This window comes from Triticum aestivum, chromosome 6B (assembly GCF_018294505.1).
Source record: "Triticum aestivum cultivar Chinese Spring chromosome 6B, IWGSC CS RefSeq v2.1, whole genome shotgun sequence".
Classification (NCBI taxonomy): Eukaryota; Viridiplantae; Streptophyta; class Magnoliopsida; order Poales; family Poaceae; genus Triticum; species Triticum aestivum.
In genome coordinates, this window is record NC_057810.1 from 515882905 (window position 1) to 515900334 (window position 17430).

General features: G+C 43.2%; 2 protein-coding genes across 4 annotated transcripts; both read right to left on the reverse strand.

Moving 5' to 3' along the window:
- Positions 1–1819: 1819 nt before the first annotated feature.
- LOC123137747 (probable enoyl-CoA hydratase 2, mitochondrial) lies at positions 1820–5070 on the reverse strand. Of its 2 annotated transcripts, XM_044557595.1 has the most exons (8): positions 4708–5035; positions 4468–4637; positions 3639–3713; positions 3327–3417; positions 3170–3221; positions 2742–2845; positions 2558–2634; positions 1820–2360 (listed from the first exon to the last, which is right to left on the reverse strand). In XM_044557595.1, the coding sequence occupies exons 1-8, from the start codon at positions 4874–4876 to the stop codon at positions 2184–2186; spliced, it is 915 nt and encodes a 304-aa protein (XP_044413530.1). In that variant the 5' UTR covers positions 4877–5035; the 3' UTR covers positions 1820–2183. The 2 variants fall into 2 exon arrangements, with proteins under 2 accessions (XP_044413530.1, XP_044413529.1); XM_044557594.1 differs by having other exon boundaries at positions 3170–3417; positions 4708–5070.
- A 5410-nt stretch (positions 5071–10480) lies between these two features.
- Positions 10481–13518, reverse strand: LOC123134337 (probable enoyl-CoA hydratase 2, mitochondrial). 2 transcript variants are annotated; one of them, XM_044553605.1, is made up of 8 exons: positions 13322–13518; positions 12984–13153; positions 12161–12235; positions 11849–11939; positions 11690–11741; positions 11077–11180; positions 10919–10995; positions 10481–10717 (listed from the first exon to the last, which is right to left on the reverse strand). In XM_044553605.1, the coding sequence occupies exons 1-8, from the start codon at positions 13479–13481 to the stop codon at positions 10538–10540; spliced, it is 909 nt and encodes a 302-aa protein (XP_044409540.1). In that variant the 5' UTR covers positions 13482–13518; the 3' UTR covers positions 10481–10537. The 2 variants fall into 2 exon arrangements, with proteins under 2 accessions (XP_044409540.1, XP_044409541.1); XM_044553606.1 differs by lacking the exon at positions 12161–12235 and having other exon boundaries at positions 13322–13516.
- Positions 13519–17430: the final 3912 nt, after the last annotated feature.

Genomic DNA, 17430 nt, shown 5'->3' on the forward strand with positions numbered 1-17430 from the left:
CATCATATATGGTGTGATTATTTGTTTCCTAATGAAGTTGGAATTAGGGTGCATTGGTTCCTAATTAAGCTATTGTGAAAATGATTAAAATTAATAAATAAATATGTGAATTTGATATGATACAACATTGGGACAATCTGGTCCATTGATGAATGATGGATATGTGGCTGAGATCTAATGTTTCTGCCTTAACTCGTTTGTTTAATAATAGTGGAGATAATGAAGTTGGAATTAGGGTGCATTGGTTCCTAATTAAGCTATTGTGAAAATGATTAAAATTAATAAATAAATATGTTAATTTGATGTGATACAACATTGGGACAATCTGGTCCATTGATGAATGATGGATATGTGGCTGAGATCTAATGTTTCTGCCTTAACTCGTTTGTTTAATAGTAGTGGAGACTAGATAAAAGGACCGTGCGTTGCAACGGGGGAAAAAATATACCACACACTCTTAATTTACAGAAAATGGTCTATAATCTAAGAATTTGCAGCTACGGCCCAAATAAAGATGGTCCTAACTTATAAAAGTGCAGTTTAATATTCTACAAATGTTCTATTTCAACACGGCTTGCATGTAGATTTCATCAATGCAAAAAAAAGGACAAGTGGTCATGCATTTATTCATGTCATGTTCGGAATGGGGTGTTGTTACGGGCGAGTAAAGAAAAACGACAAAAACAAACGATGGCATATTAGCACACTATGGAGACATGTGTGCATCAATGGCAGTTTCAGTTTAAGAATCATCAATTTAGGGTAACTCTTGAACACTTTTTCACATGCATATTTCTTTAATACATGAAGAGTTGTTAAAAAGGTTGTTAAAAAGATACATGATTTTTTAATCATAAAAAGAGATTATTTTTTTGTCTGGAAAAGAATATTTTTGTATGGTCTCCTGTGGATGCAGGTACCTACGCCCCCATTTCATCACTATTTCTTGACATACATGTCATAGATATTGGTCTCTGTTTCATCATTATTTTTGTCTGGAAAAGAACATGTTTTTCATGCATAGATATAAATTAAAAGCGTGTGGTACCTGCGCCCCTCTATCCCTTCTAACAGGCCCTAGCTACAAATTCTTAAATTATAGATTTTTTTTGTAAATTAAAAGCATGTGGTATTTTTTTTCTCCCCTTGCAACGCACGGGCCTTTTAGCTAGTAGATATAGATCATATAGATTGGGATTGTGCCCCAACATAAGAAATAGTTACCGGCCCCAGTTTATAGGCAAAAAGCAGGGCAGGGCAGGGCATCGGAGCCACTCTTTCAGGCGCGCTCTTTTTCTTTTTCCTTTTTTTTTAGGCGAGCTCTTGACATGAAGGAACAACCACATGGCTTCTCCTGTTGCTGCTCCCTGGCCATGGCCATGTAGGGCATTGGAACCGCCGAATATGGGAAAACTGCAGGAGTCTGGAGCCTGTGGGGAGGCTCTTCTGGTCTTGGGGAGCTCTCGTCTCTGTCGTGGACGAAATGATGTCTGCTTGCTTCGGCCTGATAAAAGCGTGTGAGGATCTGGAGCCTGTGGGGAGGTTTTGCTTCTCTTGGGTTTTGCCCCCACCACCATGACGATTTGACAAGCCAGGGGGGGAAGCCGGCCCTCAAAGCTCATCATGGCTGGCTTGCATGCATGGCAGACAGGGTTGCTCTGTCTGAGTTCTAGGTTTGAGCCGGCGTGCTTGTTCCGGCAGGTATGCTCTGTTCGTAAATATAAGTTATTTTAGAGGTCCTAATATAGACTACATAGGAAGTAAAATGGGTGAATCCACACTCTAAAGTAGGTATATATATATTCGTATGTAGTTTGTATTGAAATCTCTAGAAAAACTTATATTTAGGAACGGAGAGAGTAGAAAAGAAAAGGCACAATCAGCGACTCCAGTCCAGTCCAGTCCATCTTCTACCCAAGCCTGGATTATCCAAGAAAAATGCAATGACGAAACCAAACCGCAGCATCTCCAGATGCAGCTTTCCTACCTTACAGTTACATGGGTGCGGTTCATTCAGTTTTAGGCGATCATGACAATCAGAAGATGTAGCACATACATCTGCAAATAATCTAGCAACCCAGACACATTCTTCAGGTTTTTTTTTTTTTTGGAACAAGGACACATTCTTCAGGGTATCAGCAGATAAGACATAAGAGGCTAACAGGGCTGACTTCAGTACGGCCTCACTTTCCTGTGTACAAAGGTCTTCTTTTCTCTGCAAATGCAGCTAGACCTTCAAGGCGATCCTGAGTGTGCAGAACTTGCTCGTAGCACTCTTCTTCGACAGCCAACGCAGAGGACAGGTCTACCTCCACCCCTTCGTTGATGGCCTTCTTGGCCATCCTTATCGCTAACGGACCCTGAAAGAAAGAACTATTATCAGAACATCTAGAATACCGCTATACTCGTAGAATTAAATTCAAGCAAGTTTGTTATTGCAGAAAGAACTGGAAACTGCATTTCCAAGGAACGCAGATGGTCACAAATTTGCAAAAAAAGAACTGCGCCACAATCATATCAAATGAAGCACAAAATATGCTAAGAAAAAAAGTCGTACTTTCTGATTTATCTCCCGGGCAAGTTCAAGAGCCTTTTGATAAGCCTCGCCACCAGGAACGCAGTAGTTCACTACCCCTGCATGCAAACATACAAGTCATGCCGATTCTTCTAAAAAGTGTTAAAAGCCTCCTTAAGTAACAAGAAGTCATAACAATAAGAAAGCATAACAAGTTTGGCCTTACCCATATTTACAGCTTCTGTCGCATCAAATCTACGGCCAGTGAATATCAATTCCTTTGCTCTGGCCCTTCCAACAATCCTTGGAAGACGCTGTGTCCCTCCAGCTCTATGTATTGTAAGAGGTAGATGTTAACAGCTGAAGCATATCATTTCACTGAAGATATTCCAGCAATTCTCAAACCAGTTCAGATATGACATGCTATTAAAGGACAATAATCCACATAACAGCTTTGCATCTTTTAGGATGCAATTCCTCACTTGAATTTGTACTAGTATGGAGTAATGCACCGGAGTGAATATTGCATAAAATGAAAATGTTTGGCGAATAAATGCTAGGTCAATTTGTAAGGCGATGAATACTTGATAATTCAAGACAACGTCAACACACATAATTTACTTACAAAAGTAAAGCGCCATCCTGGACACATACCCAGGAATAATAGCAAGGCCGGTTTCTGGCAAGCTGAATGTTGCACTCTCCCCTGCAAAACATGTTGAAGAAATGCATTCAACTGTTTGAAAGGAGGGGGCAAAACTGGTTTCTATAAGATGTATGAAACTTGCGCACTGTAGAATAAAAGCAATACCACATATACGAAGATCACATGAAAGAGCCAACTCTAGCCCACCGCCAAAGGCAGCTCCTTCAACAACAGCTATTGTAGGAATAGGGAGTGCCTGTTCACACAAGAAAAACTTTGCAAGTGTTATGAACATACTAGATAAAATAACATGTACGATGAGGCTTCAACGAACCATTAGGTAGTAATAAGGAAGACGAGCATGCATACAACTTGAGCAGCGATACACAGTGCTTTCTCTCATCACCAAAAAGCATAATATTAACTAATACACTGGATGTAGCATGCTATATTAAAATGTTTCATCCTGTTACATACCTCAAAGGATGAGAATGTAGCTCTCAAGGTATTAACAAATTCCCGGACTTCAGAAGGGCCCATTAACCTCCTTTCCTGTCAAATGTACCGTATATTGCGATCAGGAAATGGATTGTGATCAGTAGAACACAAAGGAAAAGATAGAGGAGGTAGAACCCAGGCATTCACCATTTTTCTATGCAACGAGTCTGATAATTTTAGTTACATAACTTATGATGTATGCCACAAAGTAGCATCCATTTCAAAGTTCAAACGAACTGCTTCACAGGCAAATAGCACCAACACAACAATTTTATTAGTTGGTATTGTGCTGATTAGAGTTTACAGTGCTCCAGTGATCCACCTGATTAAACATGTTTACATTTCTCTTTATAAGTCAGAGCCTGATCTTAACCTCATAATTTATCAATTTATTACTTACACAAGGTGCAAACCTGATGAATGTTTTGGCATCAGCTCAACTGACATTCCTTGAGAAACTAGCTCATCCATATGTTGTCTGAACCCAACCAGGACATGTCTTATTTCTTGAATCAGTTAGCTCTTGACTGACCTCGGAGGATTAGACAATAATTCCATAGCACTATTCACCAGTGTACCAATGTGGCAATCTCACACATCTACTGTATTATGTTACTAACCAAAGCTTGCCAGCTACCCTATCATATCAACCTGGCATGAAATTAAGTACTGGACCACTTACATCTTCAGCTCTCTCGATTTCCTCAACAGGGATCAAAATCATAAGCCGACGGAATGAATTCTTGTAACTAGCTAGAGCACAAATTTATCAAACATGCAACATAAGTAGGAGTGGTGGAGGTGGCACCTTGAGGTCAGCGCCCGCGCAGAAGACCTTGGGCACGGAGCTCGCTACCAGTACAACGTTGGCCGTCGAGTCGGCCTTCACCTTGTCCATGGCGCTCCGCAGCCCCTTGAGCATCTCCTTCCCGATGGCGTTCCTGGCCTCCGGCCGCTCCAGCCTCAGCTCCACGATCCCTGAAGCCAACCACAGCTTGAGAACACAAATTCCAGAATCCCCAAGGAGATGCGGTGGTCAGCGACGGACCGGAGTCGGGCGCCGAGAGCTTGTGGAGGCGGACGGGCTCCGGCTGGGAGAGGATCTGGAGGGCACGGGCGAAGAGGACGCTGTGGGGAGACGAGGAGGCGCCGCTCGGCGGCGCGTGGCGGGCGGCGAGGTGGCCGGAGACGGCGAGGAGGCCCCGTAGGCTGCGCATGGTGGAGAGTCGGGCGAGAGTGGGAGACTGGTGCTGGGCGGAGGAAAGAGCAGAGGCAGAGTCAGCAACCGCCGCGCTTGGATAGACATTGTGACTCGTGGCAGGGTCAGTGGTACGCGCGTGAGGAGACGGCCAAATTCCCCCGACTCTTCCGCAGCTCCGCTGTCGCTGTCGCGTGAGACTATAGGCCGCTGGAGATGTGACCAACCGGAAACCCCGCCGCCCCGCCGTCAGGAATGCGCGCCGCGGCGCCGTCGGCCGGTCATCCGGAGAACACGCGTACGCCATCGATAAAGCCACGCAGATTTTTTTTGGGGAAAGCCAAATTTTATTCATCAAAGATCACAATGGGTGGGATACAACTCGAATAATGGGGTTGGCCTAACCAGAGATGGTGCCCCAGACCGAGACTTTTTTTGATAAAAGACGATTTTATTAACTCAAAAATGTAGCATCAAGTGGATACAAAGCATTATGAGCAACACCCCGCCTCTGCATAACTAGAATGCACACAGCCGAAACACCAAAAGTCTGACAACCAGAAAAAAACAAAAACCGATAAATCGGCAATAGTAGAGTCCTATAAACCGACACTGTGCCTATGTCGAAAGGTGAGATGGCCCGATCCGGAGGTTGTGCTGCCATCCATGTTGGGTAAAAACCCCCGTAGCCACCTGCTCCAATCGCGTACACACCGCCTTGAATAGCGGTTGGACCTCCGCTCGTTGTAGCATAGACCACATACGAAGCGAGTGCGTACAACGGAAAATAGCCTGCAAAGGAGAAACATTTTGGTCATTAAAAACAAAATCATTTCTACATAGCCAAAGCGACCATAGTAAGGCATACGCTCCCACCATTAGTAGCGTTTTGAACCTATTTGAAATACCGTCCAACCAATGACCAAAAATATTGGCAACACCTGTGGGCGGATATAAACTTGACGCTATTTGGATGACTGACCACGTAGAACGTGCAAAGTTGCATTGGAAAAAGAGGTGTCTGATGGTCTCATCATGAGTACAAAAACAACACTTCTTACTCCCTTGCCAATTGCGCCGTGTGAGGTTGTCTTTGGTTAGAACAACTCCCCTACAAAGATACCACATGAAGACTTTAACTTTTAGTGGTATCTTCGATCTCCAAATTTTCTTATTATTACTCACCGGTACCTCAGAATGCGTGAGCGCACAATACATAGAGTCTACGATGAAAGACCCTGATGTAGTAAGGTTTCAGCAAAACACATCCCGCCCTCCTGTCAGGCTAATCGCATCCAGACGGGACAAAAGATTATGCCATGACATAAGTCGGGGGCCACTCAAATCCCGCCTAAACGAAATATTCGGGGGGATGAACTGAGCACCTGCGCAATAGTATTATTCTTATCGCGAGCAATGTTGTACAAGGCTGGATATTGTTCTTGGAGAGTGGCACCGCTTAGCCAGATGTCTTCCCAAAAATGAATCTCCGACCCGTCCTTTATCGCGAAAGACCCAAAGCGAAAGAGATGTTTCTTTGCCGCCATTAGGCCAGCCCAAAAGTGCGAGTCACCAAGTTTCCAATATGCCTGAGACACCGCCTTGTGTGCGTCGACATTAGCCGCACGACCTTCAAAACAAAAATTACATTGAAACGTAGAAGCTCTAATATTAATCTCATGTATGATAGAACCACTCCTTCCTTTGCCTCCACATGAAATATCAGCCACCGTTGTTTGGAGTCAGATGCAATGAAAAGGTTGTGGATGTTAAGATCTTCCGCCAGCGCCAACGCCTCCCGGCAAGCGATTGCTTCAAGAATTGTTGGGTCCTCTAGGCCAGCTACCACCAACGCTGAACTGCCAAGGTAATTGCCTTGCCCATCCCTGCATACTGCCGCAGCCGATCCACCCTTCCTCGCTCTCACTCCAGCATCTACCTGGATCTTGGCAAAACCAGCAGGGGGAGCCTTGGGGCGAATCGCCCATGTCTGCTCTGTTGCTGGAGCTCCACTTGTCGTCGTCGGGCTTCTCATGGTGATCATATTGAGTTCATCAATGAATCGCTTGACAAAAGAATTAGTTGCTTGAGGCGATTGGAAAATTCCTTCATGAATAGCCTTGCGACGTGCAGTCCATATCGCCCAGAGTGTGACCGCCAGCAAAACAAATTGATCATGAGCAAGTGACTGCATGAAGGTGAAAAGCCACTGCTTGGCCTACTCAATGTTCCCAATGAAACACTAATGAGAAGTACCTTGGGATGCCATCATATATTGGGAGTTCGAAGAATGGGGCTTTTAAATACCTCAAAGATCGGTTATAGAGCAAAGTGCAGGGCTGGGTGGAAAACACCATGTCATCGGCAGGCAAGGAGGTTTTAATCAAGTCTGTGGCTCAGTCAATTCCGGTGTTCTCATGTCCTGTTTTAAACTTCCAAGGGGATTATGTGAGCATCTCAACATGCTCATTAGGAGGTTCTGGTGGGGAAGCAAAGAAGGCAAAAGAAAGCCTCATTGGGTATCGTGGAAAAGCATGACGCAACCGAAGGGAATGGGAGACCTAGGTTTTAAAGATTTTGAACTCTTCAATATGGCGATGTTGGCACGACAGGCATGGAGACTGCTCCAAGCACCAGAATCCCTGAGTGCCCGTGTGCTGAAGAGCATATATTTCCCTGGAACCACCATCCTGGAGGCGACTTTGGGCAACCATCCAAGTCAGATATGGCGAGCCATTATCGAAGGCAGGGACACACTTAAACAAGGGCTCATCCGCCGAATTGGTAATGGTCAATCTACTCGCATTTGGGAGGACCCGTGGCTGCCAAGAGATGAGATGCTACGACCATATGGGAGCATTCACCCTAATCCACCGATCATAGTTGCGGAGCTCATCGACCACACAAGCGCTACATGGAATAGTCAGCTAATCAACCAAGTGTTCATGCCTATGGATGCAAGCATCATTTTGGGGATCCCAGTGTGCACTCGCAACCTTCAGGATTTTTGGAGCTGGAATTTTGAAACAAGTGGAAACTTCACTGTCAAATCAGCTTATCGTATGCTAGTAGCAACGAGACAGAGACGGGAGGCATGGCTTGAAGGTACGGCTGGTACCTCAAATACTGCAGTCGAGGAAGGAGCATGGAAAACATTGTGGAGAACCCAGGTTCCGGCAAAGGTGAGGATGTTCCTCTGGCGCTTATCGAAGCATTCTCTGCCTATGAAGGACATCCGGGCTCACCGACACATGGCTGATAATGCTCAATGCGGATTGTGCGGTTCTCCTGACTCATGGAGACATTCTCTGGTAAACTGCACTAGCTCGAGATGTGTGTGGGCACTAATTGATGAGGAGCTAGCACAAAGCCTAGTATCGAACACGGAACTAAAGCCACACAGATGCTGGGGAGACAAGAGAAGAAGAGAGGCCCATCGCGTGCGTCGGCCCACCTAGATTGTCCAGGTGGCCCTGTCTTGCTAATGCTAAGATCAAGAATGGAAAAAAAAGAGAGCAGCTAGTTGGCCAGGGCTCCTCGGGAGCCTCCGAACAATCACTCGGAGTAGGCTAAGAGCGTGTCACTTGGCGCGCTCTCAGCCGCTGTCACGTGTCGTACTATGGGCATTCATTTCGATTGTTTTCGCACGCGTTTTTAGCTTTTTAAACGATTTTTTCAGGTTTTTTTTACTCGTTGGTTTTTCACCGGTCTTTCTTAGCTTTTGGGAAAAATATTGAAAAAAAATAGTAAAAAAACATGTTTTTTCTGCTTCCATGAGAGACACGGTTTTGCTTTCGCGAGAGGCACGATCATGCTTCTCGAAAACAAAAAAACGCATCTTCTATTTTTTTCCTTCCGCCAGAGGTACAGTTTTGCTTCCGCGAGAGGTATGGTTTTGCTTCCTCGAAAGGCACGGCCGTGCCTCTCGAAACGAAAAAAAATGTGTTTTTTTTTTCAGGAGAGGCACATTTTTGCTTCCGCGAGAGGCGCGATTGTGCTTTCATGAGAGGTACGACTGTGCATCTTTCAAAAAGGGAAAAAACATGCTCCCTGTTCGGCTTTTCGTCCGAGTTTTTTGACCGGTTTTTTTGTGAAAAAAAGTTCGTCAAAACCTATCAACATGGGATCTATTTTTGAAGATCTCGACGTGAAGAATCCGCTGATGAAAACGATTCGAGATTAAAACACATGGTTTAAAAGATGAAACATTTTGAATAAACGGATGTACGAAAAAAGGAAAAACTCCTCAATCAGTGATTTCGACGGAACAACCACCCCTCAAAAAAAAAAAAAAAGAACGGACAACCAACCAGGCCCACGGTAAAATATCCATTCACCTGCTGCGGCCGGGAGTCCACGAGGTGGGCAGCTGGTAGGGGACCTTCTATATGCCGCTCTTTGCAGCAAATAGTCGGTCAATCGCACAGGGGGCAGTCTACTTGGGGTCGGCCCATTGTGATGCGCAGCGGAACAAGGGTATCGCAAAAAATGGTTCACGATTTGAACCTGCAGCGACGCGCTCAGGGCCCTTGCGGTAGATATGCATAGCGAAACTAAAAGAACTATGGAACTATCAACCTTAAATCTTCTTCAAGAAATGATGAACAATTCTTTAAACTTATGAACAATTCTTCGAATATTCTCAAATCATGAATTTGTTTTGAAATTCCCGCACTTTTTCCAGAAACATGAACATTTTTAAATTTTTGAACAAAATCTAAAAAGGGGGAATAAATTTTTGACAGAAACAATATTGAAAGCACGAACACTTTTAAATTTTAAGAACAAATTTTAAATGAAGAACAATTTTGAAATATCTGAGAGTTGCAAACATTTCATGAATATGAAAACAAACTTTTGAAAACCGGACTTTTTTGAAAACTTTGAACATTTTTTTGCAAAACATGAACAAAATTCTAAACTACATACAAATTGTTTTTGAAATCCAAACATTTTTTCGAAACAAAAACAAATTGTGAATTTTTTAAGTTTTGTGAAAAAATTGGAAACTAAAACAAAATTTTGAAAGCACGAACATTTTTAAAATTTAAGAACCAATTTTGAAACGAAGAACAATTTTGAAAACCTCGAACAACTTTGGAAACGCGAACATTTTTTGGATATATGTACTTCCAGAAAAATGGAACATTTTTTGAAACTTTGAACATTTTTTGCCAAACATTTTCTTAAATGCAAAAATAATATGGAATAGTTTGAACATTTTTGAAAATTTGTAAAATTCTGAAAATAAATCTTGGAAAAAGAGAAGAAAAATTAAAAAAAAGAGAAGAAGAAAAAAGAAAAAGAAATAGAAAAAAGAAAGTGAACCTCCTAGAAAGTTCCCAGAACCGAAAAAAAAGGCTGAGAACCATCAAGAAGGTTCCCAAGACCGGAATCTTTGAAACATTTCATGGCCGGCCAACCCCCGCAAGAGACGATCATGGCACATCAACACTGTTCTCCTGTGCATCTGAAAATAACAACAACAAAAAAACTATTCTCCTCCCTGTGCTGCAATTTTTTTACTTTCAATTTGCGCCAGCCGGGTCTTGAACTCATGACTTCTTGGCTCCAATACCATGTAGAATTGCATGCACCAGCTAGTTCACTCAAAAGCTTAAGATGGTGGGAAAAGGTGGGCTATGCATTTATACGTCAACATCCTGTGTACACAATGACACTACTCTCCAGTGTACACGGGCTCCCTCTTCTCAGCGAATGCAGCCAGGCACTCGAGGCGATCCTGCGTGTGCAGCAGCTGCTCGTAGCATTCCCCTTCGACAGCCAAAGCGGAGCGCATGTCTGCTACCTCCATCCCTTGGTCGATGGCCTTCTTGGCCATTCTTACCCCCAGAGGGCCCTGCCACAAAGAATCGGCTTCAGAACACCTAAAACGATGGATCTTATACATAGCCATGTTGCATGGCATACAAAATGATCGAGCACAACTCTACCCGCATGATATGCTTACACTGAATTTTGGGCTTCATATACTGAAACGGAAGCATGCTCTCGCTGATAATATTTTCTATGAATGTTCAAAACTGAAAATGGTCCTTACTTTCTTCGTTATCTCACGGGCGAGTTCAAGAGCTTTGCCGTAGGCCTCCCCTGCTGGAACGCAGTAGTTTGCTAATCCTGCAGTGCAGACATTCATTTTTTATTGTTCTTTCAAGAACTGATGATGGTGGAAGGAAAACACGACGAGGCTGTTGTTACCCATCAAGACAGCTTCAGTTGCGTCGCATCTGCGGCCTGTGAATATCAGCTCCTTCGCTCTGGACTTTCCGATGATCCTTGGAAGACGCTGCGTACCCCCGGCTCTGCATATTACAGCAAGCAAAGGGAGGTTATCCACTGACTGAAGAACATTATTTAAGCTAGTTTTGGAGGAAGGTTTCTATTAGTTTTGGTAAAAGAAAGCAGATATACTTACGGCAGTTAAATGCATGCAACCATTTTCATCAGAATTACAGGTGCCGGCTTTGATTCCACTAGAAAATTAATTTGGTACGCGTGCCTTGTCATTAAGATAGCAACTGATATTATTAAGGATTGTCCTGTTATTTAAATTATTCCAATATGCAGGTAAGTATGAAAAATAAAATTCAAGACCCCTTATCAGAGGCGGATTCCTAATTCCAAAGCAGGTAGGAGGCAGGACTCTTCTTTCTGAATCCTAACAAGATTCGATTAGAGTCGCGTTCCTCAGCAAAGCACGAACGATTCAAAGGAGAAAAGCATATCACTTTCAGGGCATCTTTGTAACTTTTCAACTGATTAATTGCCGAAAGCAGAGCATTGTGTGTCTGTTGGCCACTTGGCCACATACCCAGGAATAATAGCAAGGCCTGTCTCTGGCAGTCCAAGGGTTGCATTTTCTCCTGCGAATCAGTAGGAAGACATGCATTCAAACATTTAAAGAACTGTAGCAAGATTATGTTCCATAAGGTGAAAATGTTTAGCATATACTGAATATTAAAGGCAGCACCACATATACGCAGATCACATGACAGAGCAAGTTCTAGCCCACCACCCAAAGCAGCTCCTTCAATGACGGCGATTGTTGGAATGGAGAGTGCCTGTTCAAACAAGCCGCATGATGTAAGAACAACTTAACATATAGTACAACCAATGACAAATGATAAGAGGGATGAGTCATGCCCATAATTTGAATATAATGTACTCCCTCCAATCCATATTTATCTCGCTGGTTAAATGTGTAATCATTATTTATGTTGCTGATATACAATTATATGTGGAGGCAAAAGAGCATGCTTAAGGTATGGATCCAGGTATGAACCTCAAAGTACGAGAATGTAGACCTTAAGGAATTAGCATATTCTTTAACCTGTGAAGAGCTCATGTGCCTCCTTTCCTGAGTAAAGAAATGCTCTAAGATATTATCCATGTGAAATATATGCAACAAACATATACTGCAGAAGTACAAATTACACAATCCGAGTGTTAACACAAAACATTCGTCATAGTATAGTACAGTAAAGAACAAAGTTGATGTTTCAAATTCTTTAACTGATCCGAATAACAAAACTCATGTGACACTCGCAAGTAATAGCGTGCTAGTTATGATAGGTCAAATAATTGGTTGAGCAATCAATACTCAACTGTCCTGCGCAACGATGAAATCTCATCAACTGCTACTCAACTGATTAGGTTAGGGCCATGCTGAAAATGCCTCTAATCATGCATATGATAATTCATAGCTGCTCCTCTTTAAGCCACACCGTCGACTAGTCATTGACCCCACTACCTTTATGTCCTTCCTAGCAAAGTAGCAAGGATTATCTTTCTTGTCTCGTACTTAGATATCCTTCTAGATGCCAGCTCGTTTCATATTTTCTCCCAGCCACGAGTCTCTGTTTTTGACAACCCACCATACTAGAGCATCTTCAATTTCTTCGTGACATAGATTTTGAATATTTATATTCCTTTTCAGCTATACACATCACCAGTCCATTTCTCCGAAAACTTTACGCAAGAGCCGCTAGTGAATTTTATCATCCGGTGTTCTCTCATGTATCGTACTCAGACATGAACACTCACACAATCCCCTGTGGTGTCAGTCTAAAATAACCACTGCATCACCAGGCTGAGCAAGAACAGACCTTGAGATCGGCGCCTGCGCAGAAGACTCCCGGTACGGAGCTCGCAACAAGGACAACCTTGGCCGTCGCGTCGGCCTCAATCTTGTGGATCGCGCCCCGCAGCCTTGTCATCAACTCCCAACTGATGGCGTTCTTCACCTCTGGCCGCTGCAGCGTCAGCTCCAGGACCCCTGCTCCCAAACAGGATTAGGGCCACCAGAAGTGGAGACTTTAGGTCAATTTGTCTCAGAGGGGGTGAGGGTCTTAAAGAAGACGGTGAGGTGTGTGTTGTGTGTGTGTGTGTGGTGGGGGGGGGGGGGGGGGGGGGGGGGGGGGGATCAGAATCAGCGATCACGGACCGGTGTCGGGTGCCGACAGCTTCTTGAGGCACACAGGCTCCCTCTGGGCTAGGGTTTGGAGCGTGCGCACGGGGAGGGAGTGGTGACCAGGAGCCGCTGAAGCTTGACGGACGGTGAGGTGTCCGGAGACGGCGGCGAGGATGCCCCACGAGCTGCGCATTCTGGATGCGCAAGGTGGATAGTCACAGGAGCAGTTGTCTGCGGGCAGCCCATTTGAGCTCGAGAGCAGAGCAGCACTTTGGCTCGTCGATGTGATTTTATCTATTAATTATTTTATTTACGAAATCTCGAAACAATATCCTCATTTTTCAGAAATTTCATTTTTGTCACCCCGTCGTTGCAGTGCGGAGCGGTGTGCTACCGGTGCACCGGACGCGTAGTGCATTTGAAAATATTAAAAAAAAATAAAAAAAATCTACTACATAATTTAAAAAAATCTAGTATATTGACACAACATTAATGTATGTTGTCACAAAATTTCATATCAAAATTTAAAATGTTGCACGAAATAAAAAACGAAAATTTTGACATCAATATGATTTTTTTTTTGCAGGGAAGTTGGGTTTCAGAACAAGGTTTGGGTCTTGCCACCTGATCCTTTGTGTGTCTGTGTGCTCTTTTCCATTCTTACCCGACCCAGATCATTTTTGGCCGAAGGAGTAGGAGTAGCCCACGGCCAGATCCATTAGAATGGAGGCTCTCCTGGTGATTGAGACTCTGATCCATCCATGGGATAGAGGCAAGGGGGCTTGGACGCAAGACGAACTCCGTTTGCACTAGGAGCTCCGGTGGAGAGGAGATTGGGAAGGATCACGTCCCGTGGATGCGGCCAAAGGGCGGTCTCCGTTATTTCCCTATCGAATTGGTAGAGACAGGATAGATAGAGGATACTATTGTCACTTTTTCTCCTCCACTTCCCTAGAGATCGCGCTAGCACTTGCTTTCTCCACTCTCTACTTCATCCAATAGTAATATCCTTGTATCCAAAATTGGCAAATATTGGACGGTGCACTTCACCCAACAACACGAAGAACATTAACAATACATTAAAATGTTATTTTATATCACGCAAAATTATTCGGTGCTAGTACAAACTAGTGTTCATCCTATTCCCCAAGAACTAGTAATTCACTCAAACATGTAGATGACGTACATAAAGGAATGAGACAAGTTACCAGCCAACATGATGTTGGAGATGAAGAGGAGCATGTTGGCAGCGGCGACGGAGAGGGCACTAATACATCTCCAACCTATCTATAATTCTTGATTGTTTCATGCTATTATATTATCCATCTTGGATGTTTTATATGCATTATTATATTATTTTATATCATTTTTTGGGACTAACCTATTAACATAGTGCCCAGTGCCAGTTGTTGTTTTTCCTTGTTTTTGTCTTCTACAGAAAAGCAATACCAAACGGAGTCCAAACGAAATAATTTTTTTGACAATTTTCTTGGACCACAAGACAACCACAAAGCTTCGGGGGAGGCCAGAAAAGCCACGAGATGGCTGATAACCCACAAGTATATGGGATAGCAATAGTTTTCGAGGGTATAATATTCAACCCAAATTTATAGATTCGACATAAGGGGAGCCAAAGAATACTTGCAAGTATTAGCATCTGAGTTGTCAATTCAAGCACACCTGGAGATTAATTATCTGTAGCAAAGTGATCAGTATCACAATAATATGATAGTTTTGATAGTAGTAGCAACAACAATAGTAACGGTGACAGTGATAACAATGATTTTGTAGCAGTAACTATAGCAGTGGCAATAGTAGTAACTTAGCAAGAACAATATAAGGTAAATTCGTAGGCATTGGATCGGTGACTTGTTGGATGATATTCATCATGAGACAGTCATAACCTAGGGCGATATGGCACTAGTTCCAGTTCATAAATACAATGTAGGCATGTATTCCATAAATAGTCATACGTGCTTATGGAAAGAACTTGCATGGCATCTTTTGTCCTACCCTCCCGTGGCAGCGGGTCCTATTAGAAACTAAGGGATATTAAGGCCTCCTTTTAATAGAGTACCGGAACAAAGCATTAGCACACGATGAATACATGAACTCCTCAAACTACGGTCATCATCGGGAGTGGTCCCGATTATTGTCACTCCGGGGTTGCCGGATCATAACACGTAGTAGGTGACTGTAACTTGCAAGATCGGATCTAGAACATGGATATAATGGTGATAACATAAACGGTTCAGATCTGAAATCATGGCACACGGACCCAAAGTGACAATCATTAAGCATGTCAAAGTCATAGCAACATCAATCTCAGAACATAGTGGATACTAGGGATCAGGCCCTAACAAAACTAACTAGATTACATGATGAATCTCATCCAGCTCCTCACGGACCAGCGAGCCTACGAAGGAATTACTCATTCTCGGTGGGGAGCATCATGGAATTGGTGATGGATATGTGTTGGTGATGACGAAGATCGAAGATCCCCCTCTCCGGAGCCCCAAACGGACTCCAGATCTGGCCTCCAGATAAAGAACAGGAGACGACGACAGCTCTGTCTCGTGAAACATGATAATTCTTTCTTCCTAATTATTTTCTGGAAAAAAGTGATTTTATAGCATCGGTTTCAGGGTCGTCGAGGCCACCAGGTGGGGACAACCCACCTGGGCGCGCCTAGAGGGGGTGGCGCGCCCTGGTGGGTTGTGCCCACCCAGGTGCCCCCCTTCGGTGGTTCTTGGCTCCAGATATTTTCTTTTATTGTACAAAAAATTCTCGCAAAGTTTCGCTCCATTCCGATAACTTTTATTTCTGCACAAAAACAACACCATGGTAGTTCTACTGAAAACAACGTCAGTCCGGGTTAGTTTCATTCAAACCATGCAAATTAGAGTCCAAGACAAGAGGAAAAGCATTAGGAAAAGTAGATACGACGGAGACGTATCAACTCCCCCAAGATTAAACCTTTGCTTGTCCTCAAGCAATTCAGTTGATAAACTGAAAGTGAAAAAAAAAACTTTTACGAACTCTTTTGCTCTTGTTTCATAAATAAGCTTAAACAACACCCAGGTTTTCAGTAAAGATTATAACTAACCATGTCAACAAGAACTCTTAAAAATTATATTAACTCATATCAATGACATAATCAACTAGAGAGCAGCAATAAGATATCTCAAACAGCAACACGTTGTCAAAACTACCATGATATAATATGACAATAGTGGTATCTCGCTAGCCCTTTACGAGACCACAAAACATAAATGCAGAGCACCTCCAAAGTTCAAGCAGCGACTAAACATTGTAATTCATGGTAGAAAAGATCCAGTCATGATGCACCCAACATTAGCTACACACAATGCATCAGCATGACCGCAATGCTCTCAGGTTTTGGCGCTTATTTGAGAAGGTGATGACACAACATAAAAGTAAATAGATAGTCCCTTTGCAGAGGGAAGTAGTGATTTGCAGAGATGCCAGAGCTCAAGTTTTTAAAATAGAGGTAAATAAAATTTTGAGACATGCACCCTTCTCATTTACTTCACGACCATCAGTTATTAATATCTCCCATGCTAAGCATGCTAGTGGCGGTTCCCAAGTGGAAAGGTAAAGGTTCTGACTCCATTGGGAGTTTTTGTTTGATTATTTGAGAGATCAATTCTTTTTGCAATTTGGGACTGGGCATCCCTATTACCGCCCTTTTCTCATGCGATGGCGAGTGAATAAACACTCGACCTGCAAATAACCCGCTTAGCATGGAAGATACCGACTACCTCATGTCGTTCCATGAATGATGCAGGCACACAAAAAGGATATTTATTTGAAGTTTTTAGAGATGGCACATGCAAATTTACTTAGGACGGCAGGGTAATACCGCATATAGGTAGGTATGGTGGACTCATCTGGAATAACTTGGGTTTCAGGTTTTTGATGTACAAGCAGAGTTCCCACTTAGTACAGGTGAGGCTAGCAAATAGGTTGAGAAGCGGCCAACTAGAGAGCAACAGCAGTCATGAACATGCATTATGCATAATTAACATTGGATACTAGCATGAGTAGGATATGAACACCATGAACATAAATATCATAGAGGCTATGTTGGTTTTGATTTAACTACATGCATGAACATGTGC

What these genes read in the sequence shown, in the direction of transcription:
- LOC123134337 (XM_044553605.1), bottom strand. Translation starts at nt 13,481, where the DNA reads ATGCGCAGCTCGTGGGGCATCCTCGCCGCCGTCTCCGGACACCTCACC. An exon ending in GCTGTCGGCACCCGACACCG is followed by an intron (nt 13,154 to 13,321) that starts GTCCGTGATCGC and finishes GTTTGGGAGCAG; the next exon opens with GGGTCCTGGAGCTGACGCTG. An exon ending in ATGTGATCTGCGTATATGTG is followed by an intron (nt 11,742 to 11,848) that starts GTGCTGCCTTTA and finishes ACTGATTCGCAG; the next exon opens with GAGAAAATGCAACCCTTGGA.
- LOC123137747 (XM_044557594.1), bottom strand. Translation starts at nt 4,876, where the DNA reads ATGCGCAGCCTACGGGGCCTCCTCGCCGTCTCCGGCCACCTCGCCGCC. An exon ending in GCGCGGGCGCTGACCTCAAG is followed by an intron (nt 3,714 to 4,467) that starts GTGCCACCTCCA and finishes TACATTTGACAG; the next exon opens with GAAAGGAGGTTAATGGGCCC. An exon ending in CCCGGGAGATAAATCAGAAA is followed by an intron (nt 2,361 to 2,557) that starts GTACGACTTTTT and finishes TCTTTCTTTCAG; the next exon opens with GGTCCGTTAGCGATAAGGAT.